Source organism: Eublepharis macularius, chromosome 2, assembly GCF_028583425.1.
Source record: "Eublepharis macularius isolate TG4126 chromosome 2, MPM_Emac_v1.0, whole genome shotgun sequence".
Lineage (NCBI taxonomy): Eukaryota > Metazoa > Chordata > Lepidosauria > Squamata > Eublepharidae > Eublepharis > Eublepharis macularius.
In genome coordinates, this window is record NC_072791.1 from 180244988 (window position 1) to 180261620 (window position 16633).

Below are 16633 nucleotides of genomic sequence, written 5' to 3' on the forward strand. Positions count from 1 at the left end.
ATTTGTCATGGAAAACAATATTCTTGAAGAGAAGGTAGGGAATTACATATATTTGTGATTGAGTGCGTTGTTTATTAAAATGTTGGTGTTTAATGGATAACAATGATGTAAAGTTGACAGAATGCTTGAGCGTAATCCAAGGTATAAAGTTTCTTAATTGATATTTTCAAGGATGATTGATCAAAAAGGTATTATGAGATGGATAAATTAAGTCTTCAGTCCTGTACGCTTGGAAGCAAGTCCCCTTGATCATAGTCTAACATTTAAGGGCACATGGAGAGGCTTGGATTATTTATATGTATGTAATTTCCCCCTTCCTATTTTCCTCATCAAGGTCTCTTCTTCACTTTCAGGGCTTAGGAGAGAGATCTGACAAGAGTAGCAGATATAATTTACCTGAAATGTCTTAAGAGATTGTAGGAGATTATAAGAGGAGACGGCATACATTAAAAGTAGGATCATGAAACTGTGATTATGGTTTGAGCTCTCTTTTTATAATGCATCTTCTGGCTTTAGCATACCAACAAATCAAACACTGGTATATGCTGCAGTCACCAGCTGGCTGCTTCATTGCTGCCGCCATGTCCTTACCATCCTTCTCTAGGGTTGCCAGGTCCCCCTGTCCTCCCAGCAGGAGGTGGGGGACCCAGCACCTACCTTATCTTCTGTTCCTCAGGCACTTCTGGGAAGTGATGTCATCGTGTGGGCCACAGCTGCCTCAGGAGCGCTCCTGTGCTCTGGGGGGGGGGCGGATTGGGCTTGAATTGGGCCAGATTGGACCCAAATTGGGCCCAGATCGTGCTGCTGCGAAGCACGGCAGTGCTCCTGCATTCTACAGCAGCCTACTCCGGGCTGATTTGGGCCTAGATTGGCCTGGAATGGGCTGCTGCAGCATGCAGAAGCACTCCCTTGCTCCACAGTGGCCCATTCCAGGCCAATTTGGGCCTGAGCTGGACCAATTGGGCCTGATCCAGGCTGGATCAGGCTTGTGGGAGTACACTGTGCCACTTGGGAGCATGCCCCCAGGAGGCCCATGCCTCCCCCACCAGCCAGGTAAGCCGGGGTGGAGGGTGGGAGCAGAGGATCCCTGCCCCCAGCAGGGGACTGGCAACCCTACCTTTCTCTTGGAGAATAAAGTACTCTCCAGTCACTGTGAGATAGGCCACTTTTGTCTTAATCACTTAGCAGTGGAGTATCAGGAAGAGGAGCCCCTGGGTATAAAACCAGAGCAAGCTCAAACCGCATTCACATCTCCATAAGCTCTCATTTAAATGTGTATCTTCTCCCACAAGGATCTCCCTGCTTTAACAAGCAATGGCTACAGGTGGTTAAACTTAGATCCAATATACAAAAAATGTTGATGGTTCTGGATTAAGTACTCTGCCCACAGTGCCTGTTCACATGCAGAAGTGGCCAGGCCTGACACCGAAAGATCAGAATTATGATTTCTGAGCGCCAAAAATACACATAGGCATTGTGAAGTCACTGTCAGGATTTTTGCCAAAGAAAAGTGATTGCAGTTGGCCTATGCCTAATGGCACTTAAAGAGCATAGCCTGGATTCATTTTGGATACAGTACAGATTCTGGTAAATCATCCCAGGAATCTTTCCCCCTCCTCCAGAGATCTATGGCCATGGCCAGCCTCTCTTATCTCCAGGGCATTCCAGAAACTGGGTTCATATAGAAGAAGTTGTCTTGTATCCTCATTTGCAGCCCTGCCACTGTGAGCCTTGTATAAGGATGGGGCCAGGGTGGACCAGGGGCAGCAGGACCTTGTCCTGGGCCGTTTTTTCCTTCCCAGTGCATTCCGGGCAGTGTGATGAAAAGAAGCTACTGACTTTTTGATAATTAATTTCTCTGTTGTTGCTTGACCATATTGAAGAAATTTGGGAAGCAGAAAACTCCGTTTGGGAAGCAGAATGTCCACCTGCCTGCTAAGTCCTTGTTCTTTACAAAGGCAGTCACTCTTTCAGTTGGTGTTTCTATACCATTCGCACCCACTTTATCCAGTGAATTGTTGGGTGTGCTACAGGCAACTTCCCAACTGTCACTACAATAGAGACACTGTGGTGGGGGCATCATAGGGGTCTACAGTGGGAGGGGGGGAATCAGCTAAAATAGAACTCCCCTCTCCTGCAAATGGAAATGCTGTGCCATCACCAAAACTCCTGTTATGTTAATGCAATAGAAACTTAGGAAGCCCCACCCTCTTTCTCCTTCCCCTGTGCATTCTACCTAAATGAGATCTCATTGATGCTCGTAGTCACACGTTCCTGTTTACATAAAGCAAATAGTGATGGTCAAAGAAGGAAAATGTGGGGAAGGAGCATTGAAACTTCCCTCCTTCTATGACCTGAATCCCTTATTTAATCCTGGTGACTTTGCTCACTACTTAACCCTGATACTGGAAGTGAGCAAGGAAGGAGATCCTGGATATGCCTCAATCAATGGACTGAGGAGGGGGCTCAGCAGCACCACTCATCCATAGATACCTTTTTTTGTTAATCTAAGTCCGCTACTCTCTATGTGAATGGAGCAGAAACACAAATGATTATACCCTGTTTTTTGTTAAAATCTGAATCTGTGTTCTGTACTACTGCCCTTATTGCAAGAATGCACAGTGTACCTATTAGCAAGGGGTGAAAGACCACTCCTTATTCCAGGCTGCTTACATGCAAAGCAGAACCAATATTAGTACTTTCTCTTGGACTGGTGCAATTCAGGAGTTATAGCATGGCACACTCTTAAATCTGTGAGTCCACGTGTCCCTAAAACATATTCATTTGCTCCGGAATTCAAATTCCACTTCAAAGGATATTATGTTGTATGTGTCAGTGGTATATAAGCACACACAAGAAAATGATTCAAGAATCAAAGGTACAACTCAATTTCAATTAAGGAAATGTTCTTCTTTGTGAGTTTGACCCTAGCTCTTGGAACGCTAAACCCACTTGAGATCTTCTGGTGCATATAGCGTGAGCATTTGTTTTCTTTCCATTAAATAACAAATTGCTTTCATAGGCAGGTTGTTTTGATATGATGGCACCACTGAGATTTCCTGCAAATGTACATGCAAATCAATCATGGCAAAATGCACTGAAAACATATCTTGTAAACATCTGGATACAAATCCCCTCCCATTTTTTAACTGCGAGGAAAGTCGCAAAAAAGCAGGCAATATTTGTTGGCTGTTTTATTTAGCAGCATGTGAATTTTTAACAATTTTTACACAGAGTCAGAAGAAGCAGGTTAATTATAACATAAGGTTCAACATCTTTAGATATGTAGAACATTTTCTGTTCCTTAAAACAAATATTCCCCATGAAAATATAAAACATTTTTTTCTGACTTGCAAAGTTTTTGCAGTCTATCGTTTAAATTACTTAAATAAAGGGAGCCTCCGTACTCCCAAAAGCTGAGAATATAACACCCTCCATGCGTATTAGCTTGATCTTCTTGACAGACCAGAAAAGTGTTTGTGTGTGCCAATTAAAACAAAAATGGATCCCTAGTGACTTGTTCCTCTCACAACTTCTGAAGACTGCTATCATTGTTTGCTGGGATAACCCTGGATCAGGCTGCTTTCCAAAGTAAACAAACTTTTCAAAACTTTCTTGACAGATGGGGGGTTACAAATGCATTTTAATACGAGAGTTGCCAAAGCAACATTTTTTTTTTGACAATGAGCATATATTTACTTAACATCTAGTAACGTGGGGGGATACAAGGCAGATACATTCTCACAAAATGTTTTAACTAGCGGCATTTCTTGAAAGCCTAGCTAAGGATGTTTTTCTTCAGAGAGATCCTTCTGCCTCACTTTTTTTTATGTCATTTATGTTGGACATGTCAGAATGAATTATTGGAGGTTACCACTTACCAGCATCCAGCTGTAATCTGAGGCAGATATTCTGTCTGATAATGTCATTTCTTTGGTGGGCATAAACACCTTTGAATACTCTAAGTAACTTAACACTCCTCATTCCCTACACTAGATCATATTATGAAATAGAAGGGGGGGGAACCACCCCCACAGCTGAATGGGATATACATAGAACGTGGATAGTTTAGGCAGGTAGCCTTATGGGTCTGCAGTGGCACCTTAGAGACCAACAAGATTCCCAGAGTGTAACCTTTCAAGAGTCAGAGTCAGAAATGAGCAGGAACAAAGATCTCTGGGCCTTTATATCCCAGCCAAAGGTGGGTGGGCTTAGTATGCGTTTATTTACACATGCAGAATATTAAAATCAACATCCTTATATACAACACCATGTATATTCTTAATACTTGATGGTTTTCCCCATCCCACCCCATTCATTCATTCATTCACTCACTCATTCATTCATGAACATAGCCAGGAGAATAAGGGCCAAGCTATAAGTGATGAATGACACTTGAACGGCAAGTGGATCGAGTGGAGAGCAAGTGGAGGGCAAGTGAACAGGGAGGAATACACTTGCCGTTCACGTGTCATTCTTCACTTGTAGTTTGGCCCTAAGTTATTGGTGAAATTATGTCCAACAACATAGAAACACAGAGCTGGAAGGGATCTCAAGGGTCATCTAGTCCAGCCCCTGGCACAACGAAGGAAATTCACAGCTATCCCCCCTCCTCCATCCGTTACCCCGGTTCTATACCCACAGGAATGCAAAAAATCTCCAGGATCCCTGGCCAATCTGGCCTGAAGGAAAATTCCTTCCTGACCCCAAAGTGGCGATCAGTATTACATTCTTTTGTCATGTTTCTGACAATCACTGTTTATATTTTAATTCCATTCAAATGTAATTCAAACCAAATTAATTAAATGACTATGGAGTTTCAAATCCAAATTAATCAAACAACTATGTGCCCTAAACATGTTATATTAATTAGATTCCATTTCTGTTCATAAAGGGTGTGGACAAGTTTTGCTACAATCACTGTTGCATGCATTTATTTTTAACTGGCAGTTTAAGTAGCTATGATATGTAAAGAAAAATTCTTTTTTCTAACTTGTTTTAAAACAGAAAAATTATAGTCTTGTCAAAGACAAGTTGCTGTGAAAGAGTCCTGAGTTATTTATTTATTTATCCTTGGATTTTTTTTACATGGCAAAGTAAGGCCAAATCTGATTGTCAAACTTCCTAAGAAAAATGAACAATGTGGAATTTTATGGATCAGGTCCAAAGAACTGCAAGCAAAGAGAAGCACACAGAATGGACCTTTCCTACTTCCTGTTGCAGCCTCTTAAAAAGATATTTCTGAGGGTCTGGGAACCCTCAGGAAAGCTTGTGAAGTGGTGTGGGTCTGCAGTAGGGTTGCCAGCTCTGCTTTGGGAAATCCCTAGAGATTTGGGGGTGGAACTTGGGGCTGGCAGAATATAAGGGCTAGGTTTGCCAACCTCCAGGTGGTAGCTGGGGATCAGTTTCCCTGGAGAAAATGGTGGATTTGGAGGAAGGACTCTATGGCATTATACTCTGCTGAGGTCCCACCCCTCCCCAAACTCTCCAGGCTCACCCCCCCCCCCCCCATCTCCAGGAATTTCCCAAGCTGGAGCTGGCAACCTCAACATTGTAGGCTGTACCCTCCAAAGCAGCCATTGTGAGAGATTTCCAGGCCCCACCTGATGGCTGGCAACTCTAGTCTGCAGGTGGAAGGGGAATCAGCAGATATTGCACAAACAGAAGCGCCCTTTTAGTTCATGGAAGGAGAAGCTTGGATATAATCCAGCACCTTTTCTTTATACCTTCTTTTAATAGAAACATGGACTGGTCTGTGAATCCTCTACAATTCCATATGTGCAATAGGAAGTACAAAAATTGGTTCTGAGGAAGAAATGGGTCTGTTGCATTTAAATCAGGTGTCTAGCTCTTAAGTCTTCAAGCAAATGTATGAAGGTAAATAGAGAAAGACCTGGTGATATAAAATCTCAGCGCCAAGGTGGGGCCTAAGCAGGATTTCCAGGGGCAAGAGAACAGGGCTTCAGAGCCCTTATTAATATTTTGCTCTTCCATACAATAAAATAAATTACACCAAATAAGGAGGGATAGAGAATAATTTCAAAAATAGGGGGAAACTAACAGTGCAATCCTATGCTTAATTGCTCCAGTCTAAACCCATTGAAATAAAGGATTTAAGACTGGAGCAACTCTGCCCAGGATTGCCATATAACTTTTCCAGTTTGGAAATCTCTGAAGCATTTCAACCCAAGCTCAGCCCCTCCCCACATTGGATTTCACCTCTTCTCAAAATGGCTCAGTGATAGCAGTCTCAGCTGCCAGTTTCCCTCCTCCCCCTCTTTCCCACACTTCCACATATTTACCAAATTATAAGGGAGATGGAGGAAGGAAAACAGCAGCTGAGACAAAAGCTCCTTCTAAACGGTTTTTCGAAGCTATTTCTGCAGACATGGACTCTAGGAATATAGCAAATTGTTCTTCCTGATTCCCTCACCAGAATAATTTCTTTAAAAACCCATCATAGTGGCCATTTCTTCATTGCAGTGATAACTTCCAAGCCTCTTTGGAGCTTGGCTTGATAACCGGGGGGTAGTCTGCCCCCGGTGCCGCCATGGAGGGGGCACCGGGAGCAGCTGCCAGCTGCCGGAGCACGCGGGCAGCAGCGTAGGCAGCCTCGCAGCCCCCCGCGCTGCCTTTCGCCTGCCCTGTAGGACAGGGGGTGGCCGGCTTGCCGCACACCCCCTGTCCTGCAGGGCAGGCAAAGGGCAGCATGGCTGCCCATGCCATTCGCCTGCCCCTTTTCTAGGAACTCACTAAAAATAAATAGCTGAGATGGGTGTGTTTTGCTACCCACTAAAAGTAAACAAATATATGCAAATTGGTTGTAGGTTTGGGGGCAGGGGGGAGAGTTGCATATAATTTTTGTTACCATTCAGAAATTGCTGTGTGTGTCGGGAGTGGGGCACATTCTATCTTATCCATTTCTAGAACTCTTCTCTGTAGTCTGGAGATCAATTGTAATTCTGGGAGAACTCCAGGCCCCACCTGGCGGGTGCCAGTGCCAGTTAGGGTTGCTAGGTCCCCTGACTCTCCCAGCGGGAGATCAAGGATCCAGCACACCTCGCTGTCCACATGTGCACACTCCCAGCTTGCGAGATGACATCACTTCTGGGAACTGACATCATTGCACAGATCAAGGGGTGGCCTGGGAGTGCTCCTTTGCTCACCAGGGGGATGAATCAGGCCAAAATCAGGCCTGTTGTGGGGTGTGATTTGACCTGAATTGGGCCCCTGTGGACACGGGAGTGCGCCACACCACCCAGGGGTACACTGTACCACCCTGGGGTGCGCCTCAGGAAGTGTGCCCTCCCAGCCAGGTAAGTGGGGGCAGGGGTGGAGGGTGGGAGCAGGGGATTCCTCACCCCAGGCGGGGGAATGGCACCCCTAATGCCAGTTGTGCAAAGGCAAGGATGTCAGGGCTCACTGCTTTCTCTGATTGCGGTCCTGGTTCTTTCCCTCCTGTTTCAAATTGAAAATGGAATGGAAAAAATGAAGACAGAAAGTGCTTCACTGAAATTAATTGAGGGAAGCAGATTTATTCTGGTTAATGTATGGTTTAACTAAATTTCTCCTAACTTACTTTACTGTTCTCCTTCTTTGAAAGAAAGAAGCAGAGGTGAGTAGATAAGAACAGGGAATGTCACCTGGAGTATAGTCACAGAATTACTCTGCTTCCATGTTGTGTTCCATTATCCATAGCCCAATACATTCTACCTTCTTCTTCCCATGCTATGAGTCCTATTGGTGTGTGTATTGGGGGGAGGGATCCAGGGCCAGATGCAAAATTAATGAAATTGCAGACATTGGCAAGGAACACAAATCTAAATCTGAGCAATACTAAAAACTTGAATCCAGTTTAGAGATATGTAGCAATTATTTAATGTCAGCTCATGAATACCTTTATATCTGCTTATATAAGCTAGATATCAGTACTCTTTTATTAACTGTTTTGGGCCCTTTCAGACAGTAGAAATCAGGGTCCAGCCCAGTGATATAAGCCTTCCCCCCCTAGATACTGTGAGTCAGTGGCAGAGACTGAAGGAAGACACAGGAACCTTGACTAATAACCACCTGCCTAAATGAAAGTTAGAGAACTAGGAAAGTCATTCATTGCTTTAGCCATCGTTTAATATTTTCAATAGTTAGTACTAATAGTACTTTCGATAGTAAGTACTATCACTCTAAAATGGTATTCATCTCTCAGAACGGGTGCCTTGAAAAATGAATTGCTCTTAAGGGCTGGATAATTTTGTGGATATTAAATAAGAATAGAATTAAAGGCAACATGGAGGGCAGCTTCTTTTGCTGAGAGAGTTTTGCATGTTCTCTTTGATATTTATATAGTCCTTGTGCTTACTTCGGCCTGGCTTGATAAGTGCAAAATTATTTAATATGGAGCTATTGATGCTTGTTTTTAGTTATACATTATTTAGGCCTGCAATTGTAGATTGTTCAAACCTTTGAGCCAAATCTGGCATTTCTTTCCCTGCAGTCTTTTCCGAAAGGTTTTAAAAATGTTATTGTTCGAAGTGAAAATATGGTTTTAAGAATCCCTTCCAAGAACTCTTAATCAGGAATTCTAAGTAAGAAATATTTAAAAGTGGGCTAGAAAACCTACCATTTAATGTAATTCACCAAGCCAAAGCCTTTGGAACCGCTTTCCTCTGAATGTCTGGGACAGAGCAGAACAAAGTCAATTACTGACTATAATTAAGAAGTGAATGCATTTAAACTGTAGAGAGCAGTAGCAGTCTTCTTGAAACTGTCTAGTAACTCTGAAGATTACAGAGAAAGGGCCTTGAACTGTATCTCAAACAGAGAGGATTTTGAATGAATTCACTTCTCCCTATTCTATGATGTACTTTTGCTGATATATTCATACATCACCGATTATATATGATTATTACAAACAGCACATTAAGACAAAGATAGTTTCAAAATGAATGTTGCTTTGGTCTTGTTAGCACTGAAGTATCTCTTTTACATATCATAAGGGTACAAATGTTTATGCAATGCGAAAATACTTGTATTTTAATAAAGCTCAAATTTACTCAACGGAAGAGTGAACTATGTTGCTTCCTTCTTAAGCCTTCAAAATCAGGTCGCTGTAATTATGTGTGTTGCTTTTACTTTGAAAATATTGTTTCTTGTACTAATGTAAGTAGTGGTTTGTTTTTGTATTGAGATGAGCTAGATTGGATTGACCATTGTGTTTCATCTAATCCATGTGCACATTAATGCATTTGCAATGTTATATAAAACATTTCACACACACACACACACACACACACACACCTCTAAAAATGTCTCACACTGAAGCATGTTAGAGAGAGATTCCATCAGTCACAGTGCCATCCTAAGCAAAGTTATACTCTTCTAAAGCAACAGGCTTAGAAGGATGTAACTCCGCTTAGACTTTCCCTGCTTCGAATGTCACCTGATGTAATACCGTGCTTGAATCAAGGACACACACGACAGTTTCCACATCCCTTATTCCAGAGCATCACACCCATAAAGTATAAAGATGTCCTCTATTTCCATACATAATTGTTTCATATATTATAATGGATATTTTTTGTTAAGCCACCACCCACCCACAATTTACATCTGTGGCTCCTGCTATAATCAGCAGCTGTTTTAAGACTTACACACAGGCAGTTATTTTGGAAGTTAAAATAATTGAGTAGGGTGGAGTCGCTGTTTACTTCTTGGGAACATCGTGTGTGGAATTCTGAATTGTGCTTTTTAAGGATCATTCATTTGTCAAGAAAGATCCAATGTTTGTATGTTTATCTGGACATAAATCCCACTGTATTCAGTGTGCTTTGGCACAGTGTGGTATGGTGGTTAAGATATAGGAAGGATCAGGGAGACCCAGGTTCAAATGCCAGCTCTCTGCTATGAAAGATTACAGGGTGAGCTTGGGCCAGTCACTCTTGCTCAGTCTTACCTACTTTACAGGGCTGTTGTTGCGAGGATAAAATGGAGAGGAGAGAACAATGTGGTAAGTTTCTTTTGGGTCCCCGTTGGGGAGAAAAGCAGGGTATACAAATAAATTAGTATGCATAGGAATACAAGAGTATGCTATTATTTACTATTAAATGACAAGTTGTAGGAATTTTAGAATAATAGCATAGCAAAAGGAGTACAAAAACTTTTTAGTATGGAGCTGTCTCTAGGTCCTGGGCTTCCACCACTCAAAAAGATCTAATTATACGTTCCAGTTTAAGCTGTAACTATTACTTACTCTTCCTTTTCTGTAAGCTTTTCTCAAGATGGGATGGATTGTGATCAATCAATAAAACCGGCCTAATATTTGACAAGAGAGATGACAGGTTGAAAAGAAATGGATTGATAATTGATTAAAAAATGAGTCTGTTGACAGAAAAAAAATATTAGATTCTACAAAGCACCAAATATATAAATGAAAAAAAATTATATCAGAAGAGGATCAAAACACCTGAAGTGAACTGGGGAAGTATAAATTTATAAGTGTTTGCACCACAGCACATTATCCTTATACCAGGGATGCCCCCCCCCATCTCAGGTTTCCTGAAATCAAGTGATCCCTTGACTGACTAGAAGTGCTTTTCACATGGATCAGTACTATCCGATTTTAAATATAATGTAATAGTTGTAGTTGTAAATGGCTGTACAATAGTTGTCAGCATTGGGTGGATCCAGTGATTCTGTGAATTGAGTTTGCACAAATGATTCTTCTTGGTATTGCTCCCCATACAATACGTCATGCTGCTGTTCTGGGTGGCTTCTGTGGGGTAGAGAAAGCAGCTGGGTAAAATGGAAGGGCAGCATCCTGTTGTGTAACAGACCACAACCTTTAGTCTCTGTCATGCATGAGTTTTTAATAGTTTCTTGAGTTTCGAGAAGGGTTGCCTGGTCCCCTTACCCTCCCGGCAAGAGGTGGGGAACCTTGCACTTACCTTATTCTTGATCCTGGCATGTTTCTCGGCCCCACGATGGGACGATGATGTCACTTCCTGGAAGTGACGTTATTGCGCAAGGCAGGGGAGTGTGTATGCACTTTACAGCATGCTGAATTCAGCCCGTTTGGGGCCTGAATCACCCACTGCGAAGTATGGGACTGCTCTCAGTGTGGTGTGATGATGGCGTCGTGCTGGCCCCAGGAGCGCACCCAGGAGGCCTGTTCCCCACCTTTTCCCCTGCCAGCCAGGTGAATGATGGCAGGGGGAGAAAGGTGGGAGCAGGGAATCCCCCACCCCCATCTGTGGAATGGAATCTCTAGTTTTGAGGATTGAAACCCACGTCTTCTAACTCGATAGCCATCATATCAACTGCTTAGCTCTTCTTTACTATTAATTATTGCATAAAAGTTTTCTGTGGGTCCTAGGTGGGAATATGAGACATGATTAGCATGGTCCTGGACTGAACAATGATTATCACTAAAGGAAAACTGTGAGGCAAATATGTCTAGCAGAATCAACATCCTTTTTGCTTCCCTCAAAGTGTATGAGATGTTCTGCTTGAGCAGGAGCCTTTAAATTTTGCTTTAGGGGCAAACCAGTGGCCACTTTAATCACATGCACAGTCCTTCTCCCCCCCAAAAAACCTTAATTAGGAATGATTTTAGCCGAGAACAGCAGAGTGGATATAACTAACTCAGTCCGTTCAGCTACAGCTAGGGCTTGCCATGGGCAGATTGAAAACGGCGCTGAGGAAACTGAAACAGTCATGCAGGAAGGCCTGAACTGAGAAGCTAAAAGGCCATTTGCCATTTACTACTTAGGTTTACTCTTTTCAGAATGTGTTTACTTCTATGTCTACGTGAATTTGCTACTATTTATGTAAAAGAAAGCTTTAAAACTCAGCTGTAATTTGCATAGGGGTGTCGACTACTTGAAGAAAAAGGAGGCCTGTTCCTTTAATAGAAGTTTAATGGATGTTATTTACCAGGTGACCTTATTTACCTACATCATACGATAAGTTTCAGCTGCTTATTTCCATACATGAAACCTCTATTAAAGTTGGCAACTCTCTTGGCAACTCTGAAAACACAACATTCTGTGAAAGAATTAATAGCATTCAGAGAAAACAATGGTAAGTTACAGGAGATGATGTGTTATAAATAGGGTTGCCAGCCTCCAGATGGTTGCTGGGATCTCCTGGAATTACAATTGATCTCCTGGTGACAGACATCAGTTCCCCTGGAGAAAATAACTGCTTTGAAGGGTGGACTCTATGTCATTATACCATTCTGACGCCCCCTCCCCAAATCCCGCCTTTTCCAGGCCCTACCCCCAAATCTCTAGGAATTTCCCAACCTGGACCCGGCAACCCTAGTTATAAATTACATAAAAATAAACATGTATATCTTATAATGTACTTATTTGTAATTTCCCATTGCTATTCAGATCACAACGACGTCAGGAAACGAGTTCCTCCTTCAGTTAGATCAAGACTTCATCATACTGGACTGGTTCTATGCTATCAAAAATGCAATTGAAAACATGGTATGTAGTTTTGGAAGGTTGTTACCTTTATTAATTAAGATGTACTCTTTCACACTGTTGCATGCTTAAACATTTGTGGGGGTTTTAGAGTAGAAAACTAAGTAAAAAGCCCCCTCCCTTCAATCAATATAATAATATGTAAATGTATCGAATTTTTTAAAGTGTCAGATAAGTAGGGTTGCTAGACTAAAATGCTATTTGATTATATCCTAAAACAGAATACTGCATTTATTGCTGTGAAATTTCAAACAGGCTAGTTTACTGTGGGTTGTAAAAGCACACAAGCGCTTAATAACTAATGAATTTTTGCATTTTCTGTTTATGCAGCCTACAGTATATAATCTTGGATAGGACTATTAATACGTATGACTCTTTTATGCATTTTCATATTACTTATTTGCCAGACTTAGCAAATATTCTTTTTTAACCAATTATTGTTACTTCTCTCTGAAGTAAGGTTGTATTTTATGACAGCCATTTTATTTGCCCCTCCCAAACTGGTTTAGGCATCCCCCCTCACTGTGATTTTCACCATACATTTTATAAATTCTACATATCTTCTCTCCTAATTATGCTAGGACTATTTGTGCAAGATATGGGGTTATAAGAAAAGTCACCCTTTGCTGCATTTTTCATTAGATCTTGCTGAAACTAGTCTGTTGACATTTTAATGTGTGATCTATATACCTCTTTTATAGAACTGATAGTGAGACTATTGAATAAAATAAGAATTGGAAAACACTTTGAAAGTGAAAGTATGGGAATGGCACTAAATAAGATTGCCAAGTCCCCTTGGCAACTGGTGGAGGAGGCACAGGAGGCATTTACTACTAGTCCCCTCCTTCAGGTGCGACTGGAAGCAAAATCATTGTGCTAAGGTCAATTCTTTAAGAAACGGCCCAAAGCATACCATTTTGCTATGTTTAGAGCCAATTTTGGCCCTCACATGATGCTGTTGCTTCTAGTTGCACCGGCCATTACTTTGAGCTTTCTGCTGATGGTGGGCAATCTCTGGAGTCCAACCTCCTCCCACAGATTGCAGTGATTGGCGGGGCAAAGGCAGGAATCCCTGGGAGATTAACAGCCACTAGCGGGCACCTGGCAACCCTATCACTAAATAGTAATGCTTTTCCCTTTTGCTACAGCAAGCCAATGACAACACCAAATTTCTTAATTTCCTTATTTAAAATACAAACCACAGCAGCTTAAGATACTTACCCCCAACCCACAGAGACCATAATAGCACAGAGAATTCTTCTTTGTCTTGAATTGTAATTTGATCTGAAGAAGATGTCCTTCACTCCTTGCCATTCACCTCTTGTTCTGATAACAGGAAGCAGGTATCTTAAATGTTGTGAGTCAATATCCCATGCATTAGGGGTATTGGAAAACATAGTTTTAATGGCATAGTTAACACCTTTAGTATAGACATCTAGTTCCCTAGAAACCAAATGTTTCTAAAAGTTGCTGGAACCTGGAGCCTTGGAACATGAGATCTCTCCCTAAGCCACCACAACCACAAACATATAAGTAGTCAAGGGGACTCCAGAGGTCTCAGACTGGAAGCCAGTCCATCGTACTCCATCATACTCCTGATAATTTCTCTGACAGTATAATAGGGTCTCCAAATGTTAACATTGTACTCAAAGAAAAAATGAAATGGTTTTAGATTTTTTATTCTGTAGAAAGGCTCACTTTGCCAAACCAAGTTCTGAACTATGCTGGGGAATTCACCCAGAGAGGACATTACTCAAAGGGAGATCTAATTTCTTGATTTACTTGTGGGCTATCTGCTACTGTTGTACCCAATACCATACTAGGATGGGAGCTTATCTAACTTTCTTTATATTGTTTTCATTTGCCATCAGTTAATGCATGGAGTTTTCTTCACAATGGCTTCCTCATTAATTTATCATTCTTGTAATCATGTATATATACCATGCCAGCAGAATAATGGGCATCTTACAGAGTTGCATAGCTTGATATGAACTTCTACTCTAATAGAGGGCAAATGCTGTAAAAATGTACTTAAAGTTGGAAATAGGGATTGAGCAGATCAGTCAGAGACCACCTAGAAATGGAGAGTTCTGAGGAGTGATTTACATGGAAGAAAAGGTGGTACCATATGTCTGTTCATCCCTATGGAATGAGTAAATCCTTACATGCATTCTTTGTGCATGTATGTAAATCCTTTGTGCATGTATGTAAATTCTTACATATATCTTTTTATTGTAATACTGGAACAACAAGTATGCACCATTAACCATTATAAATTTGCAATATGATCTCTAGACCATATTCCTCTTCTGAATGTTTGGTATTTCTTATTCCATCTGTATGGTAAGAGTCTTTGTTGTAGAACTTTAAGCATCACTTTGCTTGCGTGGGAAATTAATGTGATGATCCAAGAGTTGCTGCAATCTTTGGCATCTCCTTTGTTCAGGACTCAAATGTATATTGAGCATTTCCAGTCTATGGGCCATTGTTTGGTTCTATTCCCTATTCTCCCATTCTTTCCTGCCAACGCCAGGGCCAAGCCTCTGCTTAGGCCCTAGCACCCCACAAGTGGCTTAAAGCCAACCACAGCCCTTGCCACAAATCGTCCAGGAAAATTTCATTGCCCGTTATGGACAAGTGTACCCCATCACCTCTATAAAGATTGGCAAATTTGGCCCTGATCCTGGGGTGGGGTAAATAAATACCCAACCCTCCCCAAGTGCTTTCTGAATGGCCCGATTGGCCTTCATTTGTGCTCTCTCAATAGCCTGCCAATTCTCAGCCTCCCGCCAAACACATCTAGGCAACATTGCTGACCACATGATCAGTGTGCCCGGCCAGCAACACCCTATCTCCTGCAGGTCAAGTTTAGCCTGTATAGACAAGGCCCTGCCTTGAACAAGCCCCAAGTCATCCCGCCCCAAGGTGAATGACCACTATAGGCTGAGGACCACTCCAGTCCCAAAATAAGGTCAACAGGTCCTGCCACCGAAGGCCACACTGGCCTTGCCATTCAACGGAAGCCCATTCGCTCAAACCAAGCTGGGACCCGATCCATGTCCTCCTCACTTGATGGGCCGCCCAAAAGACCATACTTTGCCCACAGATCAGAATTATTTTCTTCACTCGGTGCGACACAGCACCTATGGAAAAACCAATTAGTAACACACTCAAAACTGCAAAGGTCTCACATATGATCAGTAAGCGGAGGACTTCCACCTACCAACGTGCTGAATCATTTGAACGGGGGACCCAGCCGTTGACGCCGCCCCAATCTGAAAGGAATGGGTGCTGAATGTGATGCCCACTAAACCCAATTTGGCCAGGGCCCTCGAAGTCACTGCCCAAAACTGCTAACAGGTCAAAGGTCGACCATCCTCATGCCTGAATAATATCCCCTGTTCCTCCCCTCAAACCCTCAAATACCTACGCATGGCCCAAACCGGACATAACTAAATCAGAACAGGTCTCCAAGTTGACGGTCACCTCCCTCTGCCCCTGATCAGTCTTGGACTTGTGGATCAAGAGAGATACCCCATCCCCTTCAAATTTAACATCACATGCCATAAGGGCTCGACCTGACATGTCTGTACCAGAATGAACTACCAGTTTACTAACTCATAGAGCCCCCCAAAGGGCTGTTAATGCTGCTGTATGAAATAACCTGGCTTCAAAACCAGAATTACAGATATATGCCCAAGCAGCACAAAGACCCTGAAGCACCTCAGGTGAAATGGGTTCTCTGGGGTCTGGGCTTCCCTAGACCACCCTTCCAGCATCTTTCTCACTTGGAAGTTGCCCATATTGCCCGTGGCCTCAGGCAACCCCCGGTCCTTGCTGACAAAGGCCAAGGCAGCCAACTGCCGCTTTATTGTCTTAACAGCTAAACCACACCCTTTTTGATGCACACAAAAGTGCATGATATGATTTACTGGGATAGGCCACTGCTGCAGTCTGACCTCCCGCCTGAACCCCTCCAGCTGTCCTAGCACTCTTATGTAGGCCCTCCACGTGCTGGGGGCCATGGCGAGCTGGATAGCTCTGAGTACTTCTGCCTCCCAAGCAGCCATAATTCCTGAGGAATCCGCGTGGGTTCCAGCTCAGCCTCCAGGGCAAGTTGCCAAAACCGCTCTATCTGTTGGCAGGAC

General features: G+C 42.6%; 1 protein-coding gene across 2 annotated transcripts in view; it reads left to right on the plus strand.

The window, feature by feature from the left end:
• The window catches only part of ARHGAP15 (Rho GTPase activating protein 15), a 634574-nt gene that overhangs the window by 297595 nt on the left and 320346 nt on the right, over positions 1-16633 (plus strand). For both annotated transcript variants that reach the window (XM_054972327.1, XM_054972328.1), the window contains exon 8: positions 12390-12488. In XM_054972327.1, the coding sequence (XP_054828302.1) occupies positions 12390-12488 (99 nt within the window). The remainder of the gene's footprint in view (positions 1-12389; positions 12489-16633) is intronic.